Source organism: Chaetomium strumarium (assembly GCF_033439665.1).
Source record: "Chaetomium strumarium strain CBS 333.67 chromosome Unknown B0T15scaffold_1, whole genome shotgun sequence".
Taxonomy (NCBI): Eukaryota; Fungi; Ascomycota; class Sordariomycetes; order Sordariales; family Chaetomiaceae; genus Chaetomium; species Chaetomium strumarium.
This window is the reverse complement of record NW_026944429.1, coordinates 4,420,360-4,441,761: the sequence shown is the minus strand read 5'-3', so window position 1 is coordinate 4,441,761 and position 21,402 is coordinate 4,420,360. Positions and strand designations below refer to the sequence as shown.

General features: G+C 56.7%; 7 protein-coding genes across 7 annotated transcripts; 3 read left to right on the top strand and 4 right to left on the bottom strand.

The window, feature by feature from the left end:
• Positions 1 to 361: 361 nt before the first annotated feature.
• On the top strand, positions 362 to 3,686 carry B0T15DRAFT_426320 (uncharacterized protein; the record flags this gene model as incomplete). The annotated part of the gene is made up of 3 exons (XM_062865646.1): positions 362 to 2,211; positions 2,281 to 3,157; positions 3,275 to 3,686. Exons 1-3 carry the CDS (start codon positions 453 to 455, stop codon positions 3,684 to 3,686), a joined length of 3,048 nt encoding a protein of 1,015 aa, XP_062726479.1. The 5' UTR covers positions 362 to 452.
• Positions 3,687 to 5,821: 2,135 nt separating this feature from the next.
• B0T15DRAFT_46016 (uncharacterized protein) lies at positions 5,822 to 7,030 on the bottom strand. Its single transcript, XM_062865972.1, has one exon. It carries the CDS (start codon positions 6,921 to 6,923, stop codon positions 6,060 to 6,062), a length of 864 nt encoding a protein of 287 aa, XP_062726478.1. The 5' UTR covers positions 6,924 to 7,030; the 3' UTR covers positions 5,822 to 6,059.
• A 2,306-nt stretch (positions 7,031 to 9,336) lies between these two features.
• B0T15DRAFT_519138 (uncharacterized protein) lies at positions 9,337 to 10,285 on the top strand (the record flags this gene model as incomplete). Its single annotated transcript, XM_062868420.1, has 1 exon — positions 9,337 to 10,285. A coding segment is annotated over exon 1 (667 nt), but the record flags the coding sequence as incomplete, so codon positions are not given.
• Positions 10,286 to 14,074: 3,789 nt separating this feature from the next.
• B0T15DRAFT_45977 (uncharacterized protein) lies at positions 14,075 to 15,569 on the bottom strand. The gene is made up of 3 exons (XM_062865970.1): positions 15,481 to 15,569; positions 14,278 to 15,424; positions 14,075 to 14,218 (listed from the first exon to the last, which is right to left on the bottom strand). Exons 1-3 carry the CDS (start codon positions 15,501 to 15,503, stop codon positions 14,198 to 14,200), a joined length of 1,191 nt encoding a protein of 396 aa, XP_062726476.1. The 5' UTR covers positions 15,504 to 15,569; the 3' UTR covers positions 14,075 to 14,197.
• An 86-nt stretch (positions 15,570 to 15,655) lies between these two features.
• On the top strand, positions 15,656 to 16,793 carry B0T15DRAFT_45924 (uncharacterized protein). The gene is made up of 3 exons (XM_062865969.1): positions 15,656 to 15,940; positions 16,022 to 16,134; positions 16,262 to 16,793. Exons 1-3 carry the CDS (start codon positions 15,797 to 15,799, stop codon positions 16,500 to 16,502), a joined length of 498 nt encoding a protein of 165 aa, XP_062726475.1. The 5' UTR covers positions 15,656 to 15,796; the 3' UTR covers positions 16,503 to 16,793.
• A 265-nt stretch (positions 16,794 to 17,058) lies between these two features.
• B0T15DRAFT_489354 (uncharacterized protein) lies at positions 17,059 to 17,459 on the bottom strand (the record flags this gene model as incomplete). The annotated part of the gene is made up of 2 exons (XM_062866590.1): positions 17,059 to 17,181; positions 17,301 to 17,459. 2 exons carry the CDS (start codon positions 17,457 to 17,459, stop codon positions 17,059 to 17,061), a joined length of 282 nt encoding a protein of 93 aa, XP_062726474.1.
• Positions 17,460 to 17,978: 519 nt separating this feature from the next.
• Positions 17,979 to 21,397, bottom strand: B0T15DRAFT_45913 (telomere length regulation protein-domain-containing protein). Its single transcript, XM_062865968.1, has 3 exons — positions 20,376 to 21,397; positions 19,881 to 20,315; positions 17,979 to 19,826 (listed from the first exon to the last, which is right to left on the bottom strand). The coding sequence occupies exons 1-3, from the start codon at positions 21,235 to 21,237 to the stop codon at positions 18,067 to 18,069; spliced, it is 3,057 nt and encodes a 1,018-aa protein (XP_062726473.1). The 5' UTR covers positions 21,238 to 21,397; the 3' UTR covers positions 17,979 to 18,066.
• Between the last annotated feature and the right edge of the window lie 5 nt (positions 21,398 to 21,402).

Here is a 21,402-nt window from a genome sequence, read left to right as displayed (position 1 = left end):
TGCATTAACCCCCAGCGGAGGAGATACCAAGTTCGTGTTTGAGTGTTCTTTGCTCGCTCGAGAAAAAGGGGCTGGCTGGCTGGTTGGTGCGGAGAGCTGGGCTGCTGGGCTGTTGAAAAGCCGATTACGTACATAACGGGTATATCAAATGTTTAATATGGGGCGCATCATATCACTCGCATTTGATTTGTGTGATATGTAAGTATTTGCTGTGAGGTGGTTTGATTACGTTCGATACGGATTATCCGTACATCTCTTTGTCTTGAGCTGGTGGTGTAAACGCGCACGGACCATGTCGGAGGTTCAGCTGTCGGGCGCTTTCGGCTGCCAATGCCGATAGCTTCTTCTCACCTTCCGACACCATTCCCCAGGATCGGCAAGTCGGATGTTGAATGGCCGTTCTTCACCATCGGGGACGCCAACGCCAATACCGGTGACCGAGGCAAGACACCATGGAGCCGGCGGACCCTGTGCTCCGCAACGCATCAACTGTCGCCCGAGACACTGGCACTGATGCGAAATCGCAGCAGCAACAGCCAGTGCCGTCGGCGTCATCAGCTGCTGCATTCTCCCCCCAAACACCCAGCTCCGCCACCACCCTCACCGCTGCCACGCCCGCCGCTCTCGACCCCCACAGCAGCAGCAGCAGCAATAACAACAATAACAACAATAACAACAAGAATAATAACAATAACAACCGCTCCGGCGGAAACCCCAATCTCTACAACCCATCATCCCTGACTCCGCCCGGCACCGGCAATGCCGCTGACGACGAGCACGAGCACGATCACGATCATGCACACGGCGCCGAGCCGAAGAAGCCCCGCGCCTGCGAGTCCTGCCGCGGCCTCAAAGTCCGCTGCGACCCGGACCCAGCCAACCCAGAGGGCCCCTGCCGGCGGTGCGCCAAGGCCAAGCGTGCCTGCGTGGTCACCCAGCCGACTAGGAAGAGGCAGAAGAAGACGGACAGTAGGGTTGCTGAGCTGGAGAAGAAGATTGATGCCTTGACGGCCAGCTTGCAGGCTAGTCGCGGATCTACTAGTGTGGGTATGGGTGTGGGTGGTGTGGGTGTTGGAGATGGGGGTGCTGGTGGTGGTGTTGGTGGTTGGCCGAGGGGGCAGGATATTGGTGGGCGGAGGGTGGAGGAGGGTCACGGTGTGAGGTATCCTCCTACTCCTACTCTTCCTCCTCCTCCTCCTCCGCCGCCGCCGCCTCCGCATCCTGCTGGTATGATGCCCGCGCCTCCTGCTGTGGCGGGGCAGAAGAGGAAGCTTGATGAGAGGAGGGAATCCGGGGAAGATGTTGGCTTTGCGACTGTCGCGCGGGACACGCCGTCGCTTTCGAGCTCGGCGACGCCGCAGCCTGGCGCGGACGCCGGCAGGGAGCAGCAAGCTGCTGATGTCGTGGAGAGGGAGATCCTGACCATGCCGCTAGCGAACGAGCTCCTGATCCGCTACGTGACCCAGATGTTCCCGCACCTTCCCGCTGTCGTCATCCCGCCAGGCACGACGGCGGCCGACCTCAGGGCGTCCAAGCCGCTGCTGTTCCTCGCCATCATGGCCGCTGCGTCGTCCGAGAACCCGGCTCTGCAGCGGATCCTGACCAAGGAGCTCATGCAGGTCCTGGCCGAGAGGATCATCGTCCGGGGCCACAAGAACCTCGAGCTGATCCAGGCGCTCCAGATCGCCACCATCTGGTACTGGCCGCCGGAGCGGTTTGAGGAGCTCAAGTTCTACCAGCTGGTGCATGTCGCCGCCGTCATGGCGATCGAGATTGGCCTGGGCCGGAAGAGGTCGGCCAAGGGGGGGTTCCGGAAACACATCGCCTACGTCTGGCGCGACCATCCGATGCGGAAGCCCGCGCTGCCGGATCCGACGACCTTCGAGGCCCGGCGGGCATGGTTGACGTGCTACTTCATGGCCACTAATACCTCCATGGCGCTGCACCGCCCCAACCTCATCCGCTGGACGCCTTTCATCAACGAGTGCATGGATCTTCTCAAGTCGTCGCCCGAGGCCGCACCCACGGACAAGTACCTGTGCCACCTGGTGTGGACGCACAGGCTGGCCGAGGAGGTCGGCATCCAGTTCTCGATGGACGATCCCCCCTCGACTCCCGATCTCGCCGAGACCAGGACGCAGCATGTGCTGAACTGGTTCGAGCGTGAGTTGGAGAGGTACCGCACCGCGATCCCGAAGGAGATGCAGCAGCGTATGTTCAAGTTGTGCCCTAGTCTGTTCACTGGTGGAGGGGGGTCAACAGCTGACTGACTTGTTGCAGCATCACTCATGTTGGGCTTCGAGGTTATCAACCTGTACATGCATGAGATTGCCACCCACAGCGATACCGGCGACGATTCCAATCCGAACGTCAATGACATGTTGCTTCGGTCGGATGCTCCTCTGCCGCTGGCACACGTTAGAGCTTTGTCTGCCTGCACGAAAGCCATCGACGGCATTTTCGAGGTGTTTCTGTCCCTTGACGTCCAGACCATCCGCTGCCTGCCGGTGTTCAACTTTGTGCGTGTCGCCTACGCTGTCGTCGTTCTCATCAAGATGTACTTTGCCGCGTCATCGCCCAAAAGCGAACTAGGGAAGTACATCCCCAAGGACGATATGAAGGTCGAGCAACATCTTGAGGACCTACTCGAGAAGTTCCGTGCCACCGCCGACAAGGACAGGAGCCGGCCGGCCGGCAAGTTCCTCGTCGTGCTCGTCATGATCCGCACCTGGTTCCATAAGCAGAAACAGAGCCAGAGCGGGGGGAGCAACCAAGGCTCGGGTGCCGCCGCAACCGACACCCAACTTCCCCCCTTCCCTTTCCCGGGCAGTGGAGAAAGAGATACCCCTACTCCAGTCCCGCAGCAGCGGCCGCAGCAACAAGACTACTCTACCAGCACCCCGCTGCAACTCCTGTCCGAGATCGCCACCCACAACTCGGCCGCGGCATCCGGCCCGGGCACGAGCAGCTCACGGCCATCCACCAGCGCAGATTTCACGCAAACAACTGCCTCTGCCTCCCCATGGCTCAGCAAACCATCGTTCGCCTACGACCCCATCACCAACACCACGGCACCAGTACCACAATCCTCCCAACAGCAGCAGACAGCCACGACAACAGAAACCACCTCCTCCACCGGAGCCCCCGCCCAGAGTCCGTTCACCATGGTCGGGGTCACCCCGCAGCAACAACAACAACAACAAGCCGCGGTAGCATCGACTACAAACCTTGGACAGGGCCCGTGGAACAACAACAACAACAGCAGCAGCAGCAGCAACGCAACATTCCCCCCCGGATCCGATTTCGACTACGACTATGCCGCCTTCAGCGCCAACGGCTTCGCCGAAGCCATGGAATACACCCTAGGCGGCTTTACGGATGCGGATATGGGATTTGGGTATTGGTTGGGGCAGGACTTTCAACTTCCTTCTATCTCTGCATCTGCATCCGCATCGGCATCGGCATCTGGTGGTCCCCCTTCCGGGTCGAGCGGGAGTGCCCCGTGGTTCCCGCCGCCGCCGCCCCCGCCGCCGCCAAATATGGGTGTGGGCTTGGATTCCCTGGGGGTTGCTGCCCGTTCTCCTCCTGCTGCTCCTGCTCCTCCTACTCTTCCTGCCCCTCCTGGGCTCGGTGGGCATGCTCGTCATTCTGGGGCCGGGGTGGGTGGTGGAGCGTATGGTTTCTGATTCTGATTCTTTTTTGCCTCTTTCTTTTTTCTGCTGGGTAATAAATGAAGTTGGGGTTGAGTTGGATGTTTGCATGATTCATCCATGTCCATGTACGATATGGTAATGATGCGGACGGGTGCTAGGGATTCGGGCTGTGGCTTATGGTGCACTATCACCGTACCTTACTGACAGGGACGTGGATGGGAGATCTGGGAACCGGCGGTTGGCGGGTAGCGGCTGGAGTTTGGGAAAGGTCAATTTGCTTTGCGGCTTGTCAGGGGAGCGGTGGGGGAAAAGCACCTCTGGACGGATGGTGTTGAGCTTGGGGGAATGAAGCACGCCTTAGTGTGTATACTACGTGGGCACTGTTAGGGAGCGTAATGTTAGTGAGCAATACAGTATCGGGCGTACTACTAGGTACCTAGGTAGTTCTCCCCTTTTCAAACTATCACCACTACCCAGGTATCTACTACTCGTTTCCAGTGTCATCCAGAATTTCAAGTGGAAGGGGCGCCGCATAGCAGGGGCATATATTCCTCCGGTGTGAATTCACATGTGCTTATTACGCTGTCGCCTACAAGTCCTCTGCAACACAAGGCGGAACAACAAGCGTGTAGCGTCAAATCTCAGACAGATCAAGCTTCCGATTCCCTCGCTCCTAGGTTCTCGTCTCGCACACCCGAACACAAGCTACCAGGGGGAGAAGTATGTTCCGCGTCAATAATCGAACTGGGAAGGGGTTGCGCAGCGATGAACCCAAACTTACACTTGTCAATGATGCCCAGCAGGGGGGTTGCGTGGGTTCAACCAGCGCGACGGCGACTCGACAAGAAAAATCGGCATCGAGTCCATGCATTTTCGCCGTTACCGCCTAGCCGGGAGAGTCGCCAGATAACACAAAGCAATAATGAGATAAAGTCTTTAAAATACATAGTTTTACTTTTTTCCGTTCCTATCCCATGATGTGTGTTCTTTGTCAGTTACAGGCTGAGGGAGGGGACTGGGCCGCTTCGCATACCTCCTTTTACCACCGTAAGGAGTCGAGCAGAAAGGGGGGCACCTGACCTGAGGAAAACATACATTTCAAAAGTGCAGGGTCTTCTTTGATCATGACTGTATGTTCTTGTGTCTGTATCTTACATTCCAGTCCGCCGTCCAACAGAGAGCTTCATCCCATACTAGTACTCAAATGACCCTTCCGGCAGTCTGAGTGAGTTCTCAAAAAAAAAAAAAAAAAAAAAAAAAAAAAAAAAAAAAAAAGAAGAAGAAGAAGAAGAAAGAAAGAAAGAAAGAAAGAAAGAAAGAAAGAAAGAAAAAAGGGAACGCCAGTAATCAACCACGATAACCGAGCCTGATAAAGCAAGAATAAACGACCCCAGCCGGAAGAAATATGTCTTCTTAACGAACCCTCCCTTTTTACTCTGTAAGGGAAGCGCTGCACCACTTCGAGAAACACGAGCACGAGCACGAGCACGAGGTGCTCTTTGTCCACCCACGGGTCCCGAATGACGCGGTATCCAGAGACACGGAACCGGAACAAAGAGAGCTCTCAACAGATCCCGTCCGAAGCACTCGACTCGTCGGGAACAGTTCCGCCAACTACTCGACGCGGATCCGGATTGCCGACTCGCTCAACAAACTTGAAAGCTAGAAGCGGCAAAAAAAGACGAACGAGAATGGGAGAAGGCTAGTAATAAGAGAGGGGGGAAAGTAGAAAATTGATTGTACCATTCTTGGACGGCATCGTCAAAATCCTCGTGTAAGACGTGCGACGATTGCGATTGCGACGGTTGCCTTCCGTTATTTGTTCGCATCCACCCTTGATTGACGGCAAATAGCTATAGCAACCAAGGCCCAGGAAAACCGGAAGTCCTAATCGTACAGTCTGTTGAAAAACAGGACAAAAGAACCCCATGGTGAATCCGTGTTGCCTCGCTACCTGATTGATGATTGCCCGTTGCCTCTGGTAGGTGTGTCCATCACAGCCTGCCCGAGAACCCAACCCATAAACCTAACCTGCCCGCCCGCTGAGATACGATGAGACGCTATGGTCTTTCCCAAGTGAGATGTCATCCGCCCACATGTAGCACAATTCCACCGCTAAAACTCCGTTTGCTGCTTGTCCTCGCCTTTTCCGCCGGTCTTTTCGGGGGATACCAGCTCCTTGTTATGTACAGAGCCCCAAATTCCAGACACAGGGAAACATGCCGCAACTGAAGGAAGTAAAACCATTTGCGCCTTGTCCCAGTGCCTAAAACGAGAACGCCGAAGAAAAAAAAGCCAGTAGGGTGATTGTATGGTGTAGAAAGCACGACCCTTATCCCGAATCGGGATGTCGAGAAGATATGAGAGACGCATGGATGACATGGAAACTGACTCCTGCCGGCGGGCTTAGTCCATGTAGAAATCGCCCTTCAGGATCCTCTCCTGAAAGGGGTCAGGCTTCTGCCGAGGCCTGGGAGGCTGGGCGGGAGGGGCAGGCATGTCGGAGACGGACTTGGCCCGATGGTGGTGAGGGCTGACGGGGGCAGGGGCCGGGGCCGGGGCTGCGCTGGCGCGCGGAGGGGAGACGCCGAGCCCTCCGGAGGCCAGGGAGAACGACGGCCGCGGGCCGGCGGCGACGGTGCTCTCGGCACGAGTCCTAAGCTGGTCCGACCAGTTGAAGCCTTGCTCTGATCGGACAGGAGGGGAGCACAAGTCAGAACCTGTTCTGGACTGGTTTGCAGTGCTTGCCTGAGAAGAGATCTTGCTCCACGTGTAGTTGCCGACGCCGGCCGAAGGGATCGGAGGCGTGGGCGGACTACTGCGGACGGTGCTGGCGCGCGGGCGGTTCGGCTGGGGAGGCCTACCGTTGGTACCCGGACTGGTCGGCCCTCGCACGCCTCGCACGGCCTGGGGCCCGCCGAAGCTCGTCCGCCGGGTGAAGGAGGGTGTGATGGGGGCGGTGCGGGGATCTTCGTCCTCGACTGCATTTTCATCAAACGAATCGCCGCTTGTAGAAAGACTGGCGCGGCGCAGGAAAGCAGAAGCTGTGGTCGGAGAGGTGCCCGAGAGACCCAGGGTCGTGACGGACAGCCTCCGGCGCTGGTCGTTTATGGCAGTCGTGGCTAGAGGGGTTGCGAAGGCGGTCACGGGGGGTTGCGCGATGGAATTCTGCCGGAAGAGGCTGGTGAAGGCGCTTGAGGTGATGGACCCGCGTCGCTGGCGCGCCATATCGACTGTGTTGGTGGTTGAGTTCCCGTCGTCCGACGACATGTTGGCAGGCGGAAGGATCTAGGGAAGCTGCGGTCTTATTATAGCTGAATACGGGATGTCTCGAGACACTACGAGCCGGAGTGTGGCCTGTCGCGGAGTCGAAAGCGGTTTCGGAAGATGCGCGCGGATCCGCAAACTCGTATGTTTTGTAGATTGAAATCGTGCGAGCTATGTGCACCGGCGGCTCTTGGAGTGGAGGGAGTGAAACGCTTAAATGGGGTTTCCGTGTGGGGGGTCGAACGATGATGAAGGTGGTGTAACTCCGGGATGCCAGCAGTGCAGCTCGGGATTTGCTTTTTCTCCTCTCGGGCTGTTCTCGAACGGCACCTACGGCCCAGTGGACGAGAGCAATGAGGCCCAGTCGATGGATTGAGAATCGGATGACCCTCCTGTTGTTCTCGAGGTAGGGACAGAGCCGCTGCGGAACTCGGGATACTAGTTGCTTTGTTCTCTAGGTCGCAATCACCGGGGTTTTAAGCGGGGTACTGATCTTTTAAGAGAGTTTCAAGTTACAGTGAGTCGATGAATTGTCATGGAACAACTGTCGAGAGACTGAAGTTGATGGAGGAAAGAGGCAAGAGGAAAGGGACAGGATTCAGTCCATTTTAACACTTCATCCCCAGAGTGCGAGGAGATGCGCCTTCTCACACTTGCCTTCCGCCAGTTCGCCAACTGCCCATCACTGGCGATGATCATTTAGATTGAACAAGGGCAGATGCAACTATCAACGGTGTTAGCAAGCTCTCGGCGGCTCATTGGCTACCGCACCTGCACGACTGGGGCACGGCCAGTTTTCAGGCCAATGGCGTGTGCGTTAGCCGCAGCGGAGCCCGGGGTTGTGTTCCCACCAAGGGTGAAGCCAAGTTCCAGCTCGACGTCAGGACTCCACTTTCAACGACACCCAAACGGAACAACATGCGGGGTAACTCACGCTAGCTAACTCGAGCAATCGCCTTCAAGGGACACGAGATCAGGCCTGCAACAATATGGCGAGCTCTCTCAAGATGTAGCGAGGAGATAGTACTGGACGCAGACTACTAGCTACATCAAGCCGTCAGTTTAGCGGCTACTAGCTGGCTAGAAAGAAGGAAGTTTCAGTACAGGCTTCATGATAACGCTAATGGCAAGGGGGGAAGGCTTACTTTTGTGCTAAGCTGATCAAAGGATCTAACCTGGAATTTTACTGACAGACGAACGTTCTGTTGTCTTTTATGCACACTACACAGTATTTCGCCACGACAAGATGCAGCTTGCCGCGATCTGCCCTCCCATCGGCCACTTTGCAATGCCAATCCAAGAAAGAGCAGCCCGACCATTTGTCTACCTATGTTATTAAAACCCAACGATCTTCTGTAGGACCCCTCGTTTTTCCTATGTGTGCTGTAACCATGTCTGCAGATCGATGCACCTGTCTTCGTAAGCCGGCGCAGCATCATAAGCTGCCCATGGATGAGCGCCCTTTGCGAGAATGCATTCGGACGGACGACTATGTAGGGGTCGATGACGCTAGAAGGCGAAGACAAAACCGGCCATTCTCCCCTCATCAGCTTTATGCCTCAGGGCTCTCCTTAGCGCGCTCCTTCCCATCCAACAAGGCGTATGGACAAAGGAATTAGTTATGCTCATGATCCTGCGTACAAGTGCCTATCTTGTGGGAGGGTCCGAGCAATCATTCTCCTACAGGGATCAATGCTGCATGTTTTGGAATCCTCCCCGGATGACCTGGAGACCCTTCCGTAGCTTACAACGGACTGCGTCAAGCTAGCAGGGGCCACGCGTTAAGTCTACCTATGTGGATCTGGCCAATATTATGCCACAGAGATAAAGGCGGCCGAACAGTTACTGCATGCACTTAAGTAGCAGACTAGCCAATGAGCTTTCAGTGCTCCATTAAGCCGAATCAGGCAACCTAGTACGACTCGTGTAAAGTAAAGCAGGTGCTACGTTAGGTTCCCTATTTTGCGAGGGGTAGGATATGTACTCACAAGCTGCATTAACTGCTCCGTTGGTAACTGGACGACTAGTAGCTCACCACGTCGAACCGGATATGCCGGGTCTCTGATTTGCAGCCGCGTGTCTCTGTTGTCAGTCAACCTAGTGTAAGTAGAGAGTCGACTGACAAAGCTAGGATGGTACGATCTCTAATATGCTTTGCTATAACTGAGTTAGCACGGATTACAACTCCCGGCCATTGGTAGTCTATGCTTTCCTTCCTTTTTGTAGACTCAAGAGCTTATAACAGGAGATAGTACAACTACTACTCTACGCCTAAGACGCCAAGGTAAAGAAGAAGAGCAAATAACGGTCTAGCAAAACAATAAACAAACACGAAATCAAACAGCGGAGTTCAGCGGTACTCCGGACGTCATCGTGTCCCATCGTGTATCATCGATATAATCCGAGCCATCCGAGCCCAGACTTCCCTAGAACCCCTTAGCCCAACCACGAACCTAGCCCTTTAGAAAAATAAAATAAAAAAAAAAGAAAAGAAAAAAAATTAAAAAACTCAAAAAAAGAAATTTAAAAAAATCAAATGCACCATTCCCTCAGCCTTGCTCATCCCTCGCCCACGACATAACGGCATCCCACCACGACCACGGCGACCTGGCCCCCTCCTCACCCATGACCGTATCCCACCACGACCGTAGGGTTGTGGTGGTGGTGGTGGTGGTGGCGGGGGGAGGATATTCTTGGCCAGAACCATCCTCATCCCCATCCCCAACCCCATCGCCATCCTCCTCCGCCCTCCGGAAGCTGGCAGACGACAGCGCAGTCGCCGCCAACATCGTCGAGTCGCACGACGGCGACGGCTCACCACCGCCGCCGCCGCAGCTCCTCCCCTCGGGGGCAGAGAGAGAACGAGGGCTCCGCTCCCCCCCCGGCGAGTCGGCCGAGTCGTCGTCGTCGTCGTCGAGCCGCCGTCGCTCTCGCGGCTCGCTGCTTCCGCTCCCGCTCCTGATCCCCTCATGTTGTCCTCCACCCACCGACGCTGCTGTGTCCGTGTCCGTGGCCATGGCAGTCGCCACAGGCCTCATGGAGGTGCAAGGAGAAGAAGAGACAACGGCAGTCGTCGGTGGCGGTGGTGGCGATGGCGAGGAGGACCTTCTTGCCTCCAGGGGACGGTCGATCATCGCCGTCTGGCACTCCTCCTCCTCCTCATCAACCTCCCCTTCCTCCCCACCGTCTCGGATCACAGCACCGACACCAGCCCGTCCAGACGCAGACGGGCCCGGGATGGCGCGGCGTCCCCCTTCCGTCCGGTCGAGCGTCCAGTCAAAATCGGCGTTGAGCTGACCGAAGCGGTGCTCCTCCTCCTCCTCCTCGTGGTGGTCGTCGTGGTGGGGGTGGGGGTGGGGGTAGCGCGGCGGCTGCTGGTGCTGGTGCTGGTGCTGGTGCTGGTGCTGGTGCTGGTGCTGGTGCGGTTGCGGGTTCTGGTGCAAAAGACCGGCCGCCCGGCGAAGGTGGACGAGCTGGGCGCCGCGGCGCTGGGCGGCGTCGCGCTCGGCGGCGAACTGGTGGCCGATCTCGATGTGCCGCCGCATGGACGCGAGCGTGGCGTCGTGGGTGCGGACGGCCGAGTCGGCTGCGCACAGCGCGAACATGATCTCGTCCGGGATCTTGATCTCTGTCGTCGTCGTCGTCTCCGTCGTCTCCGTCTCGGTCGCCGTCGCCGTCTCTGGGTTGCTGTTGCGGTGGTTGTTGTTGTAGTCGTAGTTGTAGTAGTAGTTGCTGCCCAAGGACACAAAATCTTGGTATCGTAGTAGCCGATCACCCACTCCTACTTGCTGGGACCGCCGTCCCCACCGGCGGGCGCGATGCTGCTGCGGCTCTTGCGGCGGAACGGGGAGGCTGCCCTGGTGCTGGAAGAACCTGTGCTCGGCCGCCATGTGCCCGTACAGCCGCGGCACCCACTTGTCGGCAAAGGCCAGCCTGAAGCTGTCGTTCCTCAAGAGCACCAGGAGGGTGACGTCGAGGAGATGGGCTATCTTGATGCGCAGGCGGAAGAGCTCCGGCCGCGGACCCTGCTCGTACAGCATCTGCAGCGCGAGGAAGAGCGGCTCGTGGATGTGGCTGATGTCGAGCTGAGGATCATAGGACTGCAGTGCGCCGGGGAGTACGTAGATGGCGCAGTCCAGGTCGAAGAGCGCACCCTCGTACATGCGCCAGCATCCAATCGACGCGGCGGCGATGCAGCTGAAGATAGCGCGGCGGATTGGCTCGCCCATGGGTCTGTCCCCGTCGACGGCAGTCTGGCCGCCTTGGAACGCTGTGGTGGGGGCGTGTGTTAGCCCGGGGGCCTCCAAAGGTCTGTGTCGAGCGAGAGCAGGTGCGGAAGGAAGAGTGTGAAGGGTGTGGTAACTCACTGTGATTGTAGATGTAGTACAGCACCTGGCCTAGCTGCACCGGTTGGTGGTCGTCCATGGAGATCCGCACCCGGACAGTGGACTGGATCATATGTGTGTTAGTCCGAAGACGAAGAAGGGAGCTGTCGCGTGTCTGTTTTACATACATGGTTAACATTGGCCAGGATGGGCGCCAAACGGTCCCGGAACCAGTCCGAATCCCGGCAGAGGATCTGGCGATGCACTCGCCAAAACATTCCCTGGCAGAGGATCTCAACATCCCATTCCTCTTGCGTGTACCAGAGCCTGTTCGATTAGTAGTCAGCACGAATCCTGTTGCCGTGTGGTATATATATATCGCCTGGAAACATACGAGAATTCACCCCGATCGTGGGCGGCGATCAACTCACGGAGGCGAGCGTGGTTGATGTGCTCGGACAATCTGACAATGTTGGTGGGGACGTTGTTTGATACGTATTGAGATATTGGCAGATATGGTGGTGCGGATGCTCGAGGGGATGAAAAGGCGTTCGGCGGCAGACGTAGTAAGGGGGAAGAAACAGCCCCAGCTGAGAAGGGGGGAGCGGTTGGGTTATACACGCTAACTCGGTCATCCTCTGCTGTCCTGACCAGGCCCATTGCTGGGGTTACCGGGTCGTCTGAACGCCCACGGTCGCTCTCGTTGTTGTTGCTGATTAGGGGCGTGCTGCTGAGAGGAGGTGTTTGCTCTTTAGATGGATCTTGTTCCGCCTCCTTGAGGGGCGACTGGTCTGCTTCATGGTGATGAGACTCCTCTCCCTGCCGGGCTTTACCTTTTGGGGATTCAGCATGCGCGGGTTCGGCAACATCGTGCTTCTCTGCGCTGGACTGCTCATTGCCCGGTTGTGACGGCTTCTCGTTAGTGGCCTCCGTTTGTCCTGTTCCTTTGGGTTCACGACTCGTCAACGACCGCATGCCCTTTACGGCCGCGGCATACGAAAGAGACGCTGTTGCTGATGGCTTCACGGGTTCCTGGGTCTTTGGCTGCGTTGGCTGCTCACAGCCCTGAGTACTAGTAGTATCTCGTTGCGCGGACTTTTGTTCGCGACCCCCGGCAGCTTGTTTGGCCTGTGCTGGTCTCTTCTGGGTTGCCACCTGCTCTCCCTTCGTGTCCGACGTCGTGGGCTCCTGTTGGGCCGCCTTATGGGCTGCTTTTAGCGCCTCAGCTGGTCCAGGGCTATTGGGGGTTTCAGGCTGTGCAGGACTTTGAGGCTTTTGGGTCGCTGGCGCCGCCTCAACTTTGTCGTCGCCGGGGACGTTCAGCCTAGCTTTCTCAGCTTGCGCCTTGCGCCCTCCTTTAACGGCATCGGCATAAGACACCACGCGTCTCTGCTCTGGGGTATTGGTGTGCTCCATGGCGCGTTGTACGGCGAGAGGACGGTCGGCCCTATAACAGCGAAAGGTCTTCGACTGAGCCCTGTGGTATGAAGTGAGGCCACCTGACTGGATACGCCCCGAGGATATTTCAAGGAGTGGGAAGCGCGATCATACAACTTGTGCTGCCGGTCACATCAAATGCCCGAAGCGCGCAAAGTAGAGGCCTTGCTGATCTGGTGAATGACTTGGGTGCAGCCGCCTTGCAAGTCTTTGCATCTTTACTCTCGTTAGCATAGTCTTCGGTTGAGTGTACTTTCAATGAACAAACCTTTTTACCTTGTGAATACCAGTGTCACAACGGGGACCGTGTGAACAGACTGGTGTTAGTCAATGTAGAATTGCTTGATTGCCGTGTTGGTATGGTGATGCTGCCAAACTCCTGCAGTCGGTGTTCGGTGGTGAGTAAGTGGAATTCAAGTCGGTCGATGCCTGTGGGGGTACGCAACGTTGAAGGGATCGAAATAAAATGCTCGCTATCCGAGTTTGTGCCGGACGAGGAGACCGGTGTTCTGAAGTCGTCCGATGTTCAGGAAAGGGGTTGTTTACATTCGGCACAGGGGTAATGAGACACCGAGGATGAAGAGTCCGAGGCCATCCCTCAAAGAGCCAGCGGGGACAACGATATGAAGACACAGCGTCCTTTCAAAAGAAAACGCCAGGTCTGATAGAGCAAAATCAGCGAAAAAAGGAAGGGGATTGGGGGAGGAAGATGATACATGATCCTCTAGCAGGGCCTGCTACAGCTTGAAATGGGTTCACGCACAACGAGCTGCTGGTTTCATTGCTGAAGTTTATATCACTACCAGACAGCGACGCTTTATGATCTTTATAACCCCCACCATATCGCACCCAATGTCTCCCCGATCCCCAAGATTCTGTGAGGCTAGAGCTGCCGGCCGACTGACGTCCCTGACGAAACAATGTCCACCAGGGGAAGACCGAGGGAAAGCTGAATACCAGCTATTCGCGAAAAAGACGACGGGCAGCAGGCGCAAGCCTAACCGCCATGGCGAGCACAGAACAGATGAGGTGGAAGACGCAGCGTCCTATGTTGTCGACCATTTTGGCGACTGTTTCCCGACCAGCCATTACAAAGCGACTGAGCCCTCGCAGGCCAGCCTCCACTCCCCAACGAAAAATCAACAAAGTATCGCGCACGGCGCCCCGGAGCATGTTGTATCGCAGGAACGGTCCGCTGCTCCTTTCCGTCGCCAGCAGGGACAGCAAGACACGGCGCCAGAGATCCAGGAGCCAGGACCGCACGAATGACGGGGTCATGGCGTTGATTCTCCGGTACTATCGGCGCATCCCCGTAGATGATTTGTTGATGTAAGCCATAGCCGGTCTGGTAGAGGTGGTGCTCCACTAACGACTAGGCTTCGAGTTGAGAGTGTGAAAACGTGGTTGGATTAACTACTACCTTAGTATGAACGAGCCGCTGTCGGTGTAGACATATCCATGAACGGCGAACAATGAGGAGGTAGCAGTCGTATTGCTGATAAGACAGTTATAACACTACGATTTAATCATGAAGATCTATGCAACGTTAGCCGGGCTCTGTAGTGTTATTCATATCCTCAAACGTGGAGTCTTACCTGGTTGAGCGCCGCTGTGTCCGTGAAGGCCATCCTTTTCTGGGCGATGAACCTTGATCTTGCCAGGTATCTGCTTGAGCCGGTGGGGACGGGGGTAGAGTAGCCGCTGCCGCTTGGTGTAGAGATGGTGCTTTCCGCAGCGGTGGGGGCTGAAGACGTGCCTTCCTCTGATACCATGGGTTCTGAGGGGCTGCCATCTTTCCTCTGCTTCGTGTCTCCGGATAAATTGTCGCCAGCCTCGGTTTCTGGACTCGGAGCCGTTTTGTGCTTTTTGGACTTGTCCTTCTTCTCTTTCTTCTTCCCTTTCTCTTTCTTCTTGTCCTTCTTCTGTTTCCTCACCTTCTCGGCCTCGTCCGATTTGTCAACCTCACCTGAAATATCCCCTGCCTCTGAATACGCAGTGCTCGTGGTCTGAGCTGGGTCCTCATCGGCCTTCTTCTTGTCCTTCTTCCGCTTGCTGCCTGTTGAGGAGGAAGACGCCTCCACTTCATCGCCATGAGACTCCGCTCGTCGCTTTTTTGACTTCTTATCCTTCGTTTCTGCCACATCCTCGCTCTCTGCCTTGGTTTTCCTCTTCTTGGACTTTCTGTCCAGACCCTCTGCTTTGTCATCGACTTGATGATTTTCATCGGTATCTTGGTCGCCCTTCCGTTTTCTGGACCCTCTTGTGGCGGGGTCTGAGGCACTTGACGACGTCTCCGAGACAGCGTTGCCTTGCGACTCCGGAACCTCATCGGCCGTCTCCTTGAGCTGATCACCAACCAGCCATCCGCCCCTAACGAACCGTATCGTGCCCAGCTTCCTCTCCACGTACAGGTTCAGCTTCAGATCCTCCCGCGCCTTCCGTTCCGTCTCCAGGGCCTCGTCGCTCTTGCCATTGAGGCGTCCCAACAGGTGCTGAAAAGCGTCCAGCCCGGTGCACTCATCGCCATGGTTTCGTTTCGCGCCCAGGCCGAGGTTGTCGTCCTTCAGCGTTACTTTGATGTGCGCCAGGTTGGCTTCCGTGTGCCATTCAGCGTGCGACGCATCTTTCGCACCGAGGTACTGCCCCGGCTGCCATCCCTGCGCCCTTAGGATCTTCTGGCCAAACGAGTCGGTGTTGCGCGACCATTTGGTGTTGTTCGGGTCGTTGCCGAGTTTCCGCTTGCTATTTGCCTGTTAGCAACCTTAGTTGTGGTGTTTCAGCTGTGCTGTTGCTCTTACTTCTTAGCGGCAGCGAGACCCATTTTGATCCAGAGGTATGCTCAGCGCTGCTGAGCTACGGCTTAGGGACGGCAGAAGCGGGAGTGAGCTAGTCCTGTATATTCCGCCAGGTGGTGTGGAACTAACGTTGGGATATTTTGGCGGGGAAGGATAGCAAAATGATTCTGCCAAGCCACACCGCCGTCGCTAGTGGGCCCACACTTACACGGCATTTGGCATTTGCATTGGCCCTGTCAATCTCAACACCCCGCAGGATACGGACAAGCGGACGGTTGAATGAAACTGGCAATACTGGCAACCTACACCAACGCACAAGATGGCGCCTGCCGCGAACACAGCTAGACCGAGGAGGACTTCCGGAGGCGGACGGGCCACCGCTGATTCGGATTCCGACGCCGAATATCAAGCCTACAACGGCCGTCTGAAGGAAGCGAGCGCAGCCCGAGCCCGTCTGCGGAAGGCAAGCCGGCACCAAATTCTCCGGTACCACCACTTCACCTCCAGCGTGCCGGTTTAACTGACAAATAGCAATTCTTGCAAGGCGAAACAAAGCCGAGACAAGCACCGCACCGCCCTCGCCACAGCGTATGAGTCCTCCCTGAAGCAGATCGAATCCCGCATCGAGAAATCCGTGGCCAAGCACAAGGATCTTCGGTACGCTTCTTTCCCCCTTCCCCTTTCCCCTTCCCCTCTTCTCCATCTAGAGTGGGCAGACCAAAACGACCCCTTATTAACCCGCACCCCGAACTAACAACATTGCTTTGACTTGGGCGTGGAACAGCACGGCAATGCACCTCTCGCACCTTACCCGCCTCAAACAGACGCTGGATCGCCGCGACGAAGCGGCCGGCCAGATCGCGCGCAAGCTGGCCGAGCACCAGCGCCGCATGCTCAACCTGGCCATCCAGCTGCGGGCGCTGTATGAAGGGCGGAAGGAGGATGTCGGCGCCCTGATGGGGGATGCAGCAGCGGTGCCAGGGGGAGGACCAGCGGGGACCGGGGAGGAGGTGCGTGATGAATGATTTTGCTTTATGGGCTGATGATGATGATGATGATGATGATGATGATGATGATGATGATGATGATGATGAACTGGGTGCGTGTGCATGGAGGCTGCCAGCGCGCCTGCTCCTCCTTGGTAGGTGGTCCGCCGGGCAGATGAGGAGTGGTAGGGGTCCCGTTATGGCGTTTCTAAGGGGTTGTTATGGGCTTTGGGACCTCGGGTACGGTTTTGCTGGTGTTCGGGTCGGGCTGACTTCGCGCATTGCTTGGTTGGTGAATGATACCCCCGGGGGTTGCGGATAGGTGCTTAGGCGTTGCTAGGTAGTTTGCTGATATAGGTATGCGAGTGAAACTGGGGGGGAAAGAGAACTCCCCAAGACTGGCTTGAAGAAAGATTAAGAGTTGTCCAACGTCGCCTGTGTAAAGTACGAGAAACGTGAGTGGAATTTTGCTCCAAAAACCAAGTCTAAACCACCCCCAGCCATCTGTCCAGAAACGCCTCGTGGTATTGTACTGCACATAAATTTGTACATCCTATCGTCGCAAGCCAAGATCCTTTCCTCTCGCAGCCCCCGGTCAGACCTTGAATCCGTACCGCGCCATGCAGCTCCGGTACTGCTCTATTGTCGACGTGCACTCCTTCTGGGGGTCGGCCGAGTTCGAGAAGAGCATGCACTCGTCGCGCTTCGCCTTTTCTTCCTTGCACACACAGCAGGGCTGTTTTTTTTTTTTTTTTGGTTTCATTTTCTGTCAGCCCAAAAAAGCCCTGTATGTAACCCAATCTGGGTTCATGTCGCTTTCATCAGTGTTGCGCGCACCTTCGGCTTCGACACGGTCTCGACGGCGGCCTGGGGAGCGGGTGCGGCGGCGGCGGAGCCGATGGGCGCTGCGGATTGGTCAGCACAGGCGTTCTTCGGAGCGGATGGAGGTTCAGTCTGGAAGTTCCATGGGTACTTGCCAACAGCAGGAGTGGCCATGACGGAACGAGTGATTGTGCTGTCCCTTTTCCTAGCGAGCTGCACGGAGAGTCGACTTGGTTGCTATGCCGGAGCAAGAGAGCTGGACGGTGATTGCGCGATGTTCGTACCGGGCAACCTCGGGTTGATTTGTCAATTGCTTCGAGAACATTTCCCGACGTCCCGAACGAGAGTGGGGCGTATGCGCCAAGACCGATGGCGTCAAGGGGCCTGCAAGGGACGGGGCACGTACCCGCGACCTTCTCCCTAAACCGTCGAGGTCATCAACGAGGAGATGTTGCCCGAGGGGCCGAGAGCGTGAATTGAGTTACTATGAAGGCGGAGAGATCATAGGGCGTACGGAACCAACCGGTGTTCAAGGCTTCAACGGTACTGGGAGTGGACATGTTGCATACACGTGTAAATGTAATGATACTCGTCGTTCTCATCATGCCCGGATATCTCTCCCAATACGCTCTGTACTCATCTGGCAAACTAAACTGAGGGGCATTGAGGGATACCTAACGCATCTAACCGTGAGCGTCGACGGAAAGACCCCCTATCCTCCAGTCTCCCTTTCACTGACCCTTCCTTCGATCCTACTGTATTGTACAGCTTATTCAATCAATCAAAACCCGATCAAATCCCCCACCAAAACCAAGCGATACTTCTCCACGCCCTCCCTCAACCTCACCAACACGCCAGCAGCGAGCATCTTCACCTGCTCCTCCTCCCCGCCCTCATCACCACCCCTCAACCCACCAAACACGCTCGCGACCCACTCCTGCGCCTCGACCACCTCCCTGCCCAACTCCATGCACACCTCCCTCATGCGGTCCTCGTTCACGTCCAACAGCGCCACAAACCCCAGAAGCACCGCCCGCGTGACGTACAGGTCCCCGACCGCGGCGGCGCGCACGCTCGTGCTCAGCAGCAGGCGCCACAGCTCGGCCGTCATCTGCGGCAGGGACAGGGTGCTGGGCCCGGCGGCGTGGATGAGCAAGGCCAGGGTCTTGAGGTAGAGGGCGAGGAGGGACGGGTGGAAGAGGATGGCTCTGCTGCGGCGCGGCAACGACGAGGAGGCGTGGAGCGCCGCCTGGAAGCGGGCGGTGAGCGGGGAGAAGAAGGACGTGGCGATCAGGTGGGCGGTCGTGTTGGGGATGGCGCGGAGGCGGGGTTTGTTTTGGGGGTGCCGGGATTTGTATTTTATTTTCGGGTTGGACGAGGTTTGTTCTTGTTCTTGTTCCTGCCTCTGTTTCTCCTCGAGCCGGGAGGCGAATGTGGAGAGCTTGAGGACGTCGGGACCCGTGGCGGCGTCGGCGGCTGTGGCTGCTAGCGGGGCGAGGAAAGAGGAGGCGAGGGAGGAGGCGATGTTGTCGATAGCATTGGGAGGGAGAGGTTTGAGAGAGGAGGATGAGGAGTTGCTTTGTGACGGGTTGTGGCTGAGATAGAGCTTCTCAACCCTCTCCGGGAGTGTCTTGGACGGGAAGGCGGCCATTGCAGCATAATCAGATGTCTCGCGGCCTGCCAGTTCGCGAGCGCTTAGGCCTAGTACAACGAGAATGGACGCCCGCTGGGAGATCGAGTAGTCTCCATCGAAGAACGTCTTGGCGAACCACTGGCCCATCTTCTCAGGTTTCGCAACGATGATGGCGATCATCCCCTGGGCTCGGAGGTCGTCAAAGTCCTCCATCTCGAACCTGTCACTCAGGCCCACCAGCAATGACGCGAGCTCCTCGGCATGCTCTAACACCTCTGTTCCGTAGTCCGCCTTCCGTCGAATGAGCGATGGCGCCGTTGTGAGAGCGAGCTTCTGGTGGTCATAGCTGTCTGTATCCCGCAGGTACTTGATCAAATCCCTGATGTAGACGGGAGCTTTCGGCTTATCACGCCTGACCAACGTTGGGTCGTCGTCCGAGTCTTCCGCATCGGAATCCGGTTTCGCGTAGGGAATAACGTCGTCTTCTTCTGGTGCCTCGCCATCGCTAAGCTCCTCGATAATGAAGCCAGTCTGTGGAGGCTGTGGCGCTGGTCTCTTCGCCGGCTTCTGTGGGCCTTGCCGCCTCCTTGACGGGATTTCTGGGCGGGCCTCAAACAAGGGATCCAACGATGCCAGCTCATCCGAGACTGCAGTCAGCTCCTTGTACCATCTCCCCTCTTCCTGGTCTGTTTCTTCCATCTTGAAGTTGAGTCGCTTATCGCTGTTGTCAACAAGGCCAGAGAGAGCCTCGCCCACGACCATACCCAAGAACCGGGCTCTCTGGTGAGGCGCTCCTAGTCGATTGGAGATGGTGTTGAGCCAGGCACTAGACCGCAAGAGAAACGACAGTTTTATTGGTGAGTTCCTGTGCACGTATCCGGCGCTCAAGAGTAGAATCTGGGCGTGAGCTGTTTAAATGGTCAGTGTCCGTGTCTTTAAGTCAGGGCGACCCTGCTACGAACCTTCTTGCTGCAACGCCGGCGAGTGTTTGATGTAGAGCTGGTCCCCAAACTGGCTGAGGCTCTTCTCAAGCACCGCTACCAGGTCGTCCCTATTCTGGGAGATGACCGCCATAACAGCCCGCCGGATGCCAACCCCATCTCCGAGCCCAGCTCCCGAGGAACCTGTTAACCACTCCAGCAGGTGCCTCCTCCCATTTCCGTCAGAATCCAGTATCGCGTTGATTGCGCCCGCAACGGCTGAGATAAGCGGCTTGCTCTCTGCGGTTTCACAGCGTCCGAGACCGTCCAGGTGATCAGCAGAGAAAAGCTTCAGAACAGAGTACAGAACTTTGCGTTGCTCGGTCTGAGGCAGGTTCCCTAACAGATTGCCCAGCTTGTGGGCGCCGGCCTGTTTGTTGAGAAGAAGATCGGAGAGGAGCTGCTTGATTAGTGCGTCTAGTGTATGTTACGTTAGCTCCTAGTGCGTACCCAGGTGTAGCTGGGGCGGGATCCTACCAGAGTGGCCAAGGCGTAGAGCTTTAGCAAACAAGTCAGACGCCAACCTCGTCTCGTCAGGCCCAAGATCTGACCACACTAATCTGACAAGATTCCGGCCCACCCACTGAGTATATTGCAGCGAGTTAGCAGGCCAGATATCGTCGTCAACCCTCTTGCTAGAATTATTGGCTTTGGCAACTTCTTCGGCTTCGGCAGCCAGGGAAATAATGCGGCCACTTCCCAATGTCGAAACGATCTCCTGTACCCTCGGCCTTACCCGGGCGGGCTCAGCGGTCCCCGACCTGGCAAGCCGCCATGCCTCCAAGACCCAGCCATCGCCCTGGAGGACACGAGAGAGCAAGTCGAGGAGGACCCCTAGGTTCAGGGAGATATCAGGTCGCTTTGTCTTTGCGGCTGCCTCCGACTTGGCTTCTTGGACGAGGGCCCTCAGCCGGACGAGGATAGCATTCACTCCCGTGATACTCGAGAGACAGTACAGGAGCAGCTTCAGACCAGAGTTCTTGCCCTGGTGGATGTCCTCGGTAAGTAGTGGCCAGTAATTCGGCACGATATCCGAGACCAGGACTTGAACAAGCTGGGCGCTCAGGGGACCTGGCAGCTTGATGGTCGGTAAGTGGGACTCAGGGGTCTCGTGGCGGGAGAGAAAGCCCAAGACAGAGATGAGCGACTCGTAGTCCGGTTCGTGTCTGACGATCTCGAGAGCATCCTCCAGTGAGGCTGGGGTCTTGTGTTGGAGGAGTTGTGATTCCGGTTCCGCACCGTTAGAGCTTTCCCGGATAACCAGCTCCTGCAAGAATCCCGTTCCTGCATCTTTCTGGGTCCTGCGGACAATGCTGGCCGGCTTCAGCAAATCATCCATTGTCGAGACGGACAAGAAATCCGGACAATAGCTTGATTGAGATGAATTCTGCTCATCAATTTGCTCGGAGAGGCATCATATTCCAATGCCTTCTAAGCTCGGGCAGTTTCTATCGTCGACCCGGGCAGGTTTCGAGTACTCGTTGATGCTCTTACGCCGATGCTC

What these genes read in the sequence shown, in the direction of transcription:
- B0T15DRAFT_45913 (XM_062865968.1), bottom strand. Translation starts at nt 21,237, where the DNA reads ATGGATGATTTGCTGAAGCCGGCCAGCATTGTCCGCAGGACCCAGAAA. An exon ending in TCTACGCCTTGGCCACTCTG is followed by an intron (nt 20,316 to 20,375) that starts GTAGGATCCCGC and finishes AACATACACTAG; the next exon opens with ACGCACTAATCAAGCAGCTC. An exon ending in GCCGGCGTTGCAGCAAGAAG is followed by an intron (nt 19,827 to 19,880) that starts GTTCGTAGCAGG and finishes CCATTTAAACAG; the next exon opens with CTCACGCCCAGATTCTACTC.
- B0T15DRAFT_46016 (XM_062865972.1), bottom strand. Translation starts at nt 6,923, where the DNA reads ATGTCGTCGGACGACGGGAACTCAACCACCAACACAGTCGATATGGCG.
- B0T15DRAFT_45924 (XM_062865969.1), top strand. Translation starts at nt 15,797, where the DNA reads ATGGCGCCTGCCGCGAACACAGCTAGACCGAGGAGGACTTCCGGAGGC. An exon ending in CCCGAGCCCGTCTGCGGAAG is followed by an intron (nt 15,941 to 16,021) that starts GCAAGCCGGCAC and finishes AATTCTTGCAAG; the next exon opens with GCGAAACAAAGCCGAGACAA. An exon ending in GCCAAGCACAAGGATCTTCG is followed by an intron (nt 16,135 to 16,261) that starts GTACGCTTCTTT and finishes GGCGTGGAACAG; the next exon opens with CACGGCAATGCACCTCTCGC.
- B0T15DRAFT_45977 (XM_062865970.1), bottom strand. Translation starts at nt 15,503, where the DNA reads ATGGGTCTCGCTGCCGCTAAGAA. An exon ending in GGTCTCGCTGCCGCTAAGAA is followed by an intron (nt 15,425 to 15,480) that starts GTAAGAGCAACA and finishes ACAGGCAAATAG; the next exon opens with CAAGCGGAAACTCGGCAACG. An exon ending in ACACAGCGGCGCTCAACCAG is followed by an intron (nt 14,219 to 14,277) that starts GTAAGACTCCAC and finishes AACGTTGCATAG; the next exon opens with ATCTTCATGATTAAATCGTA.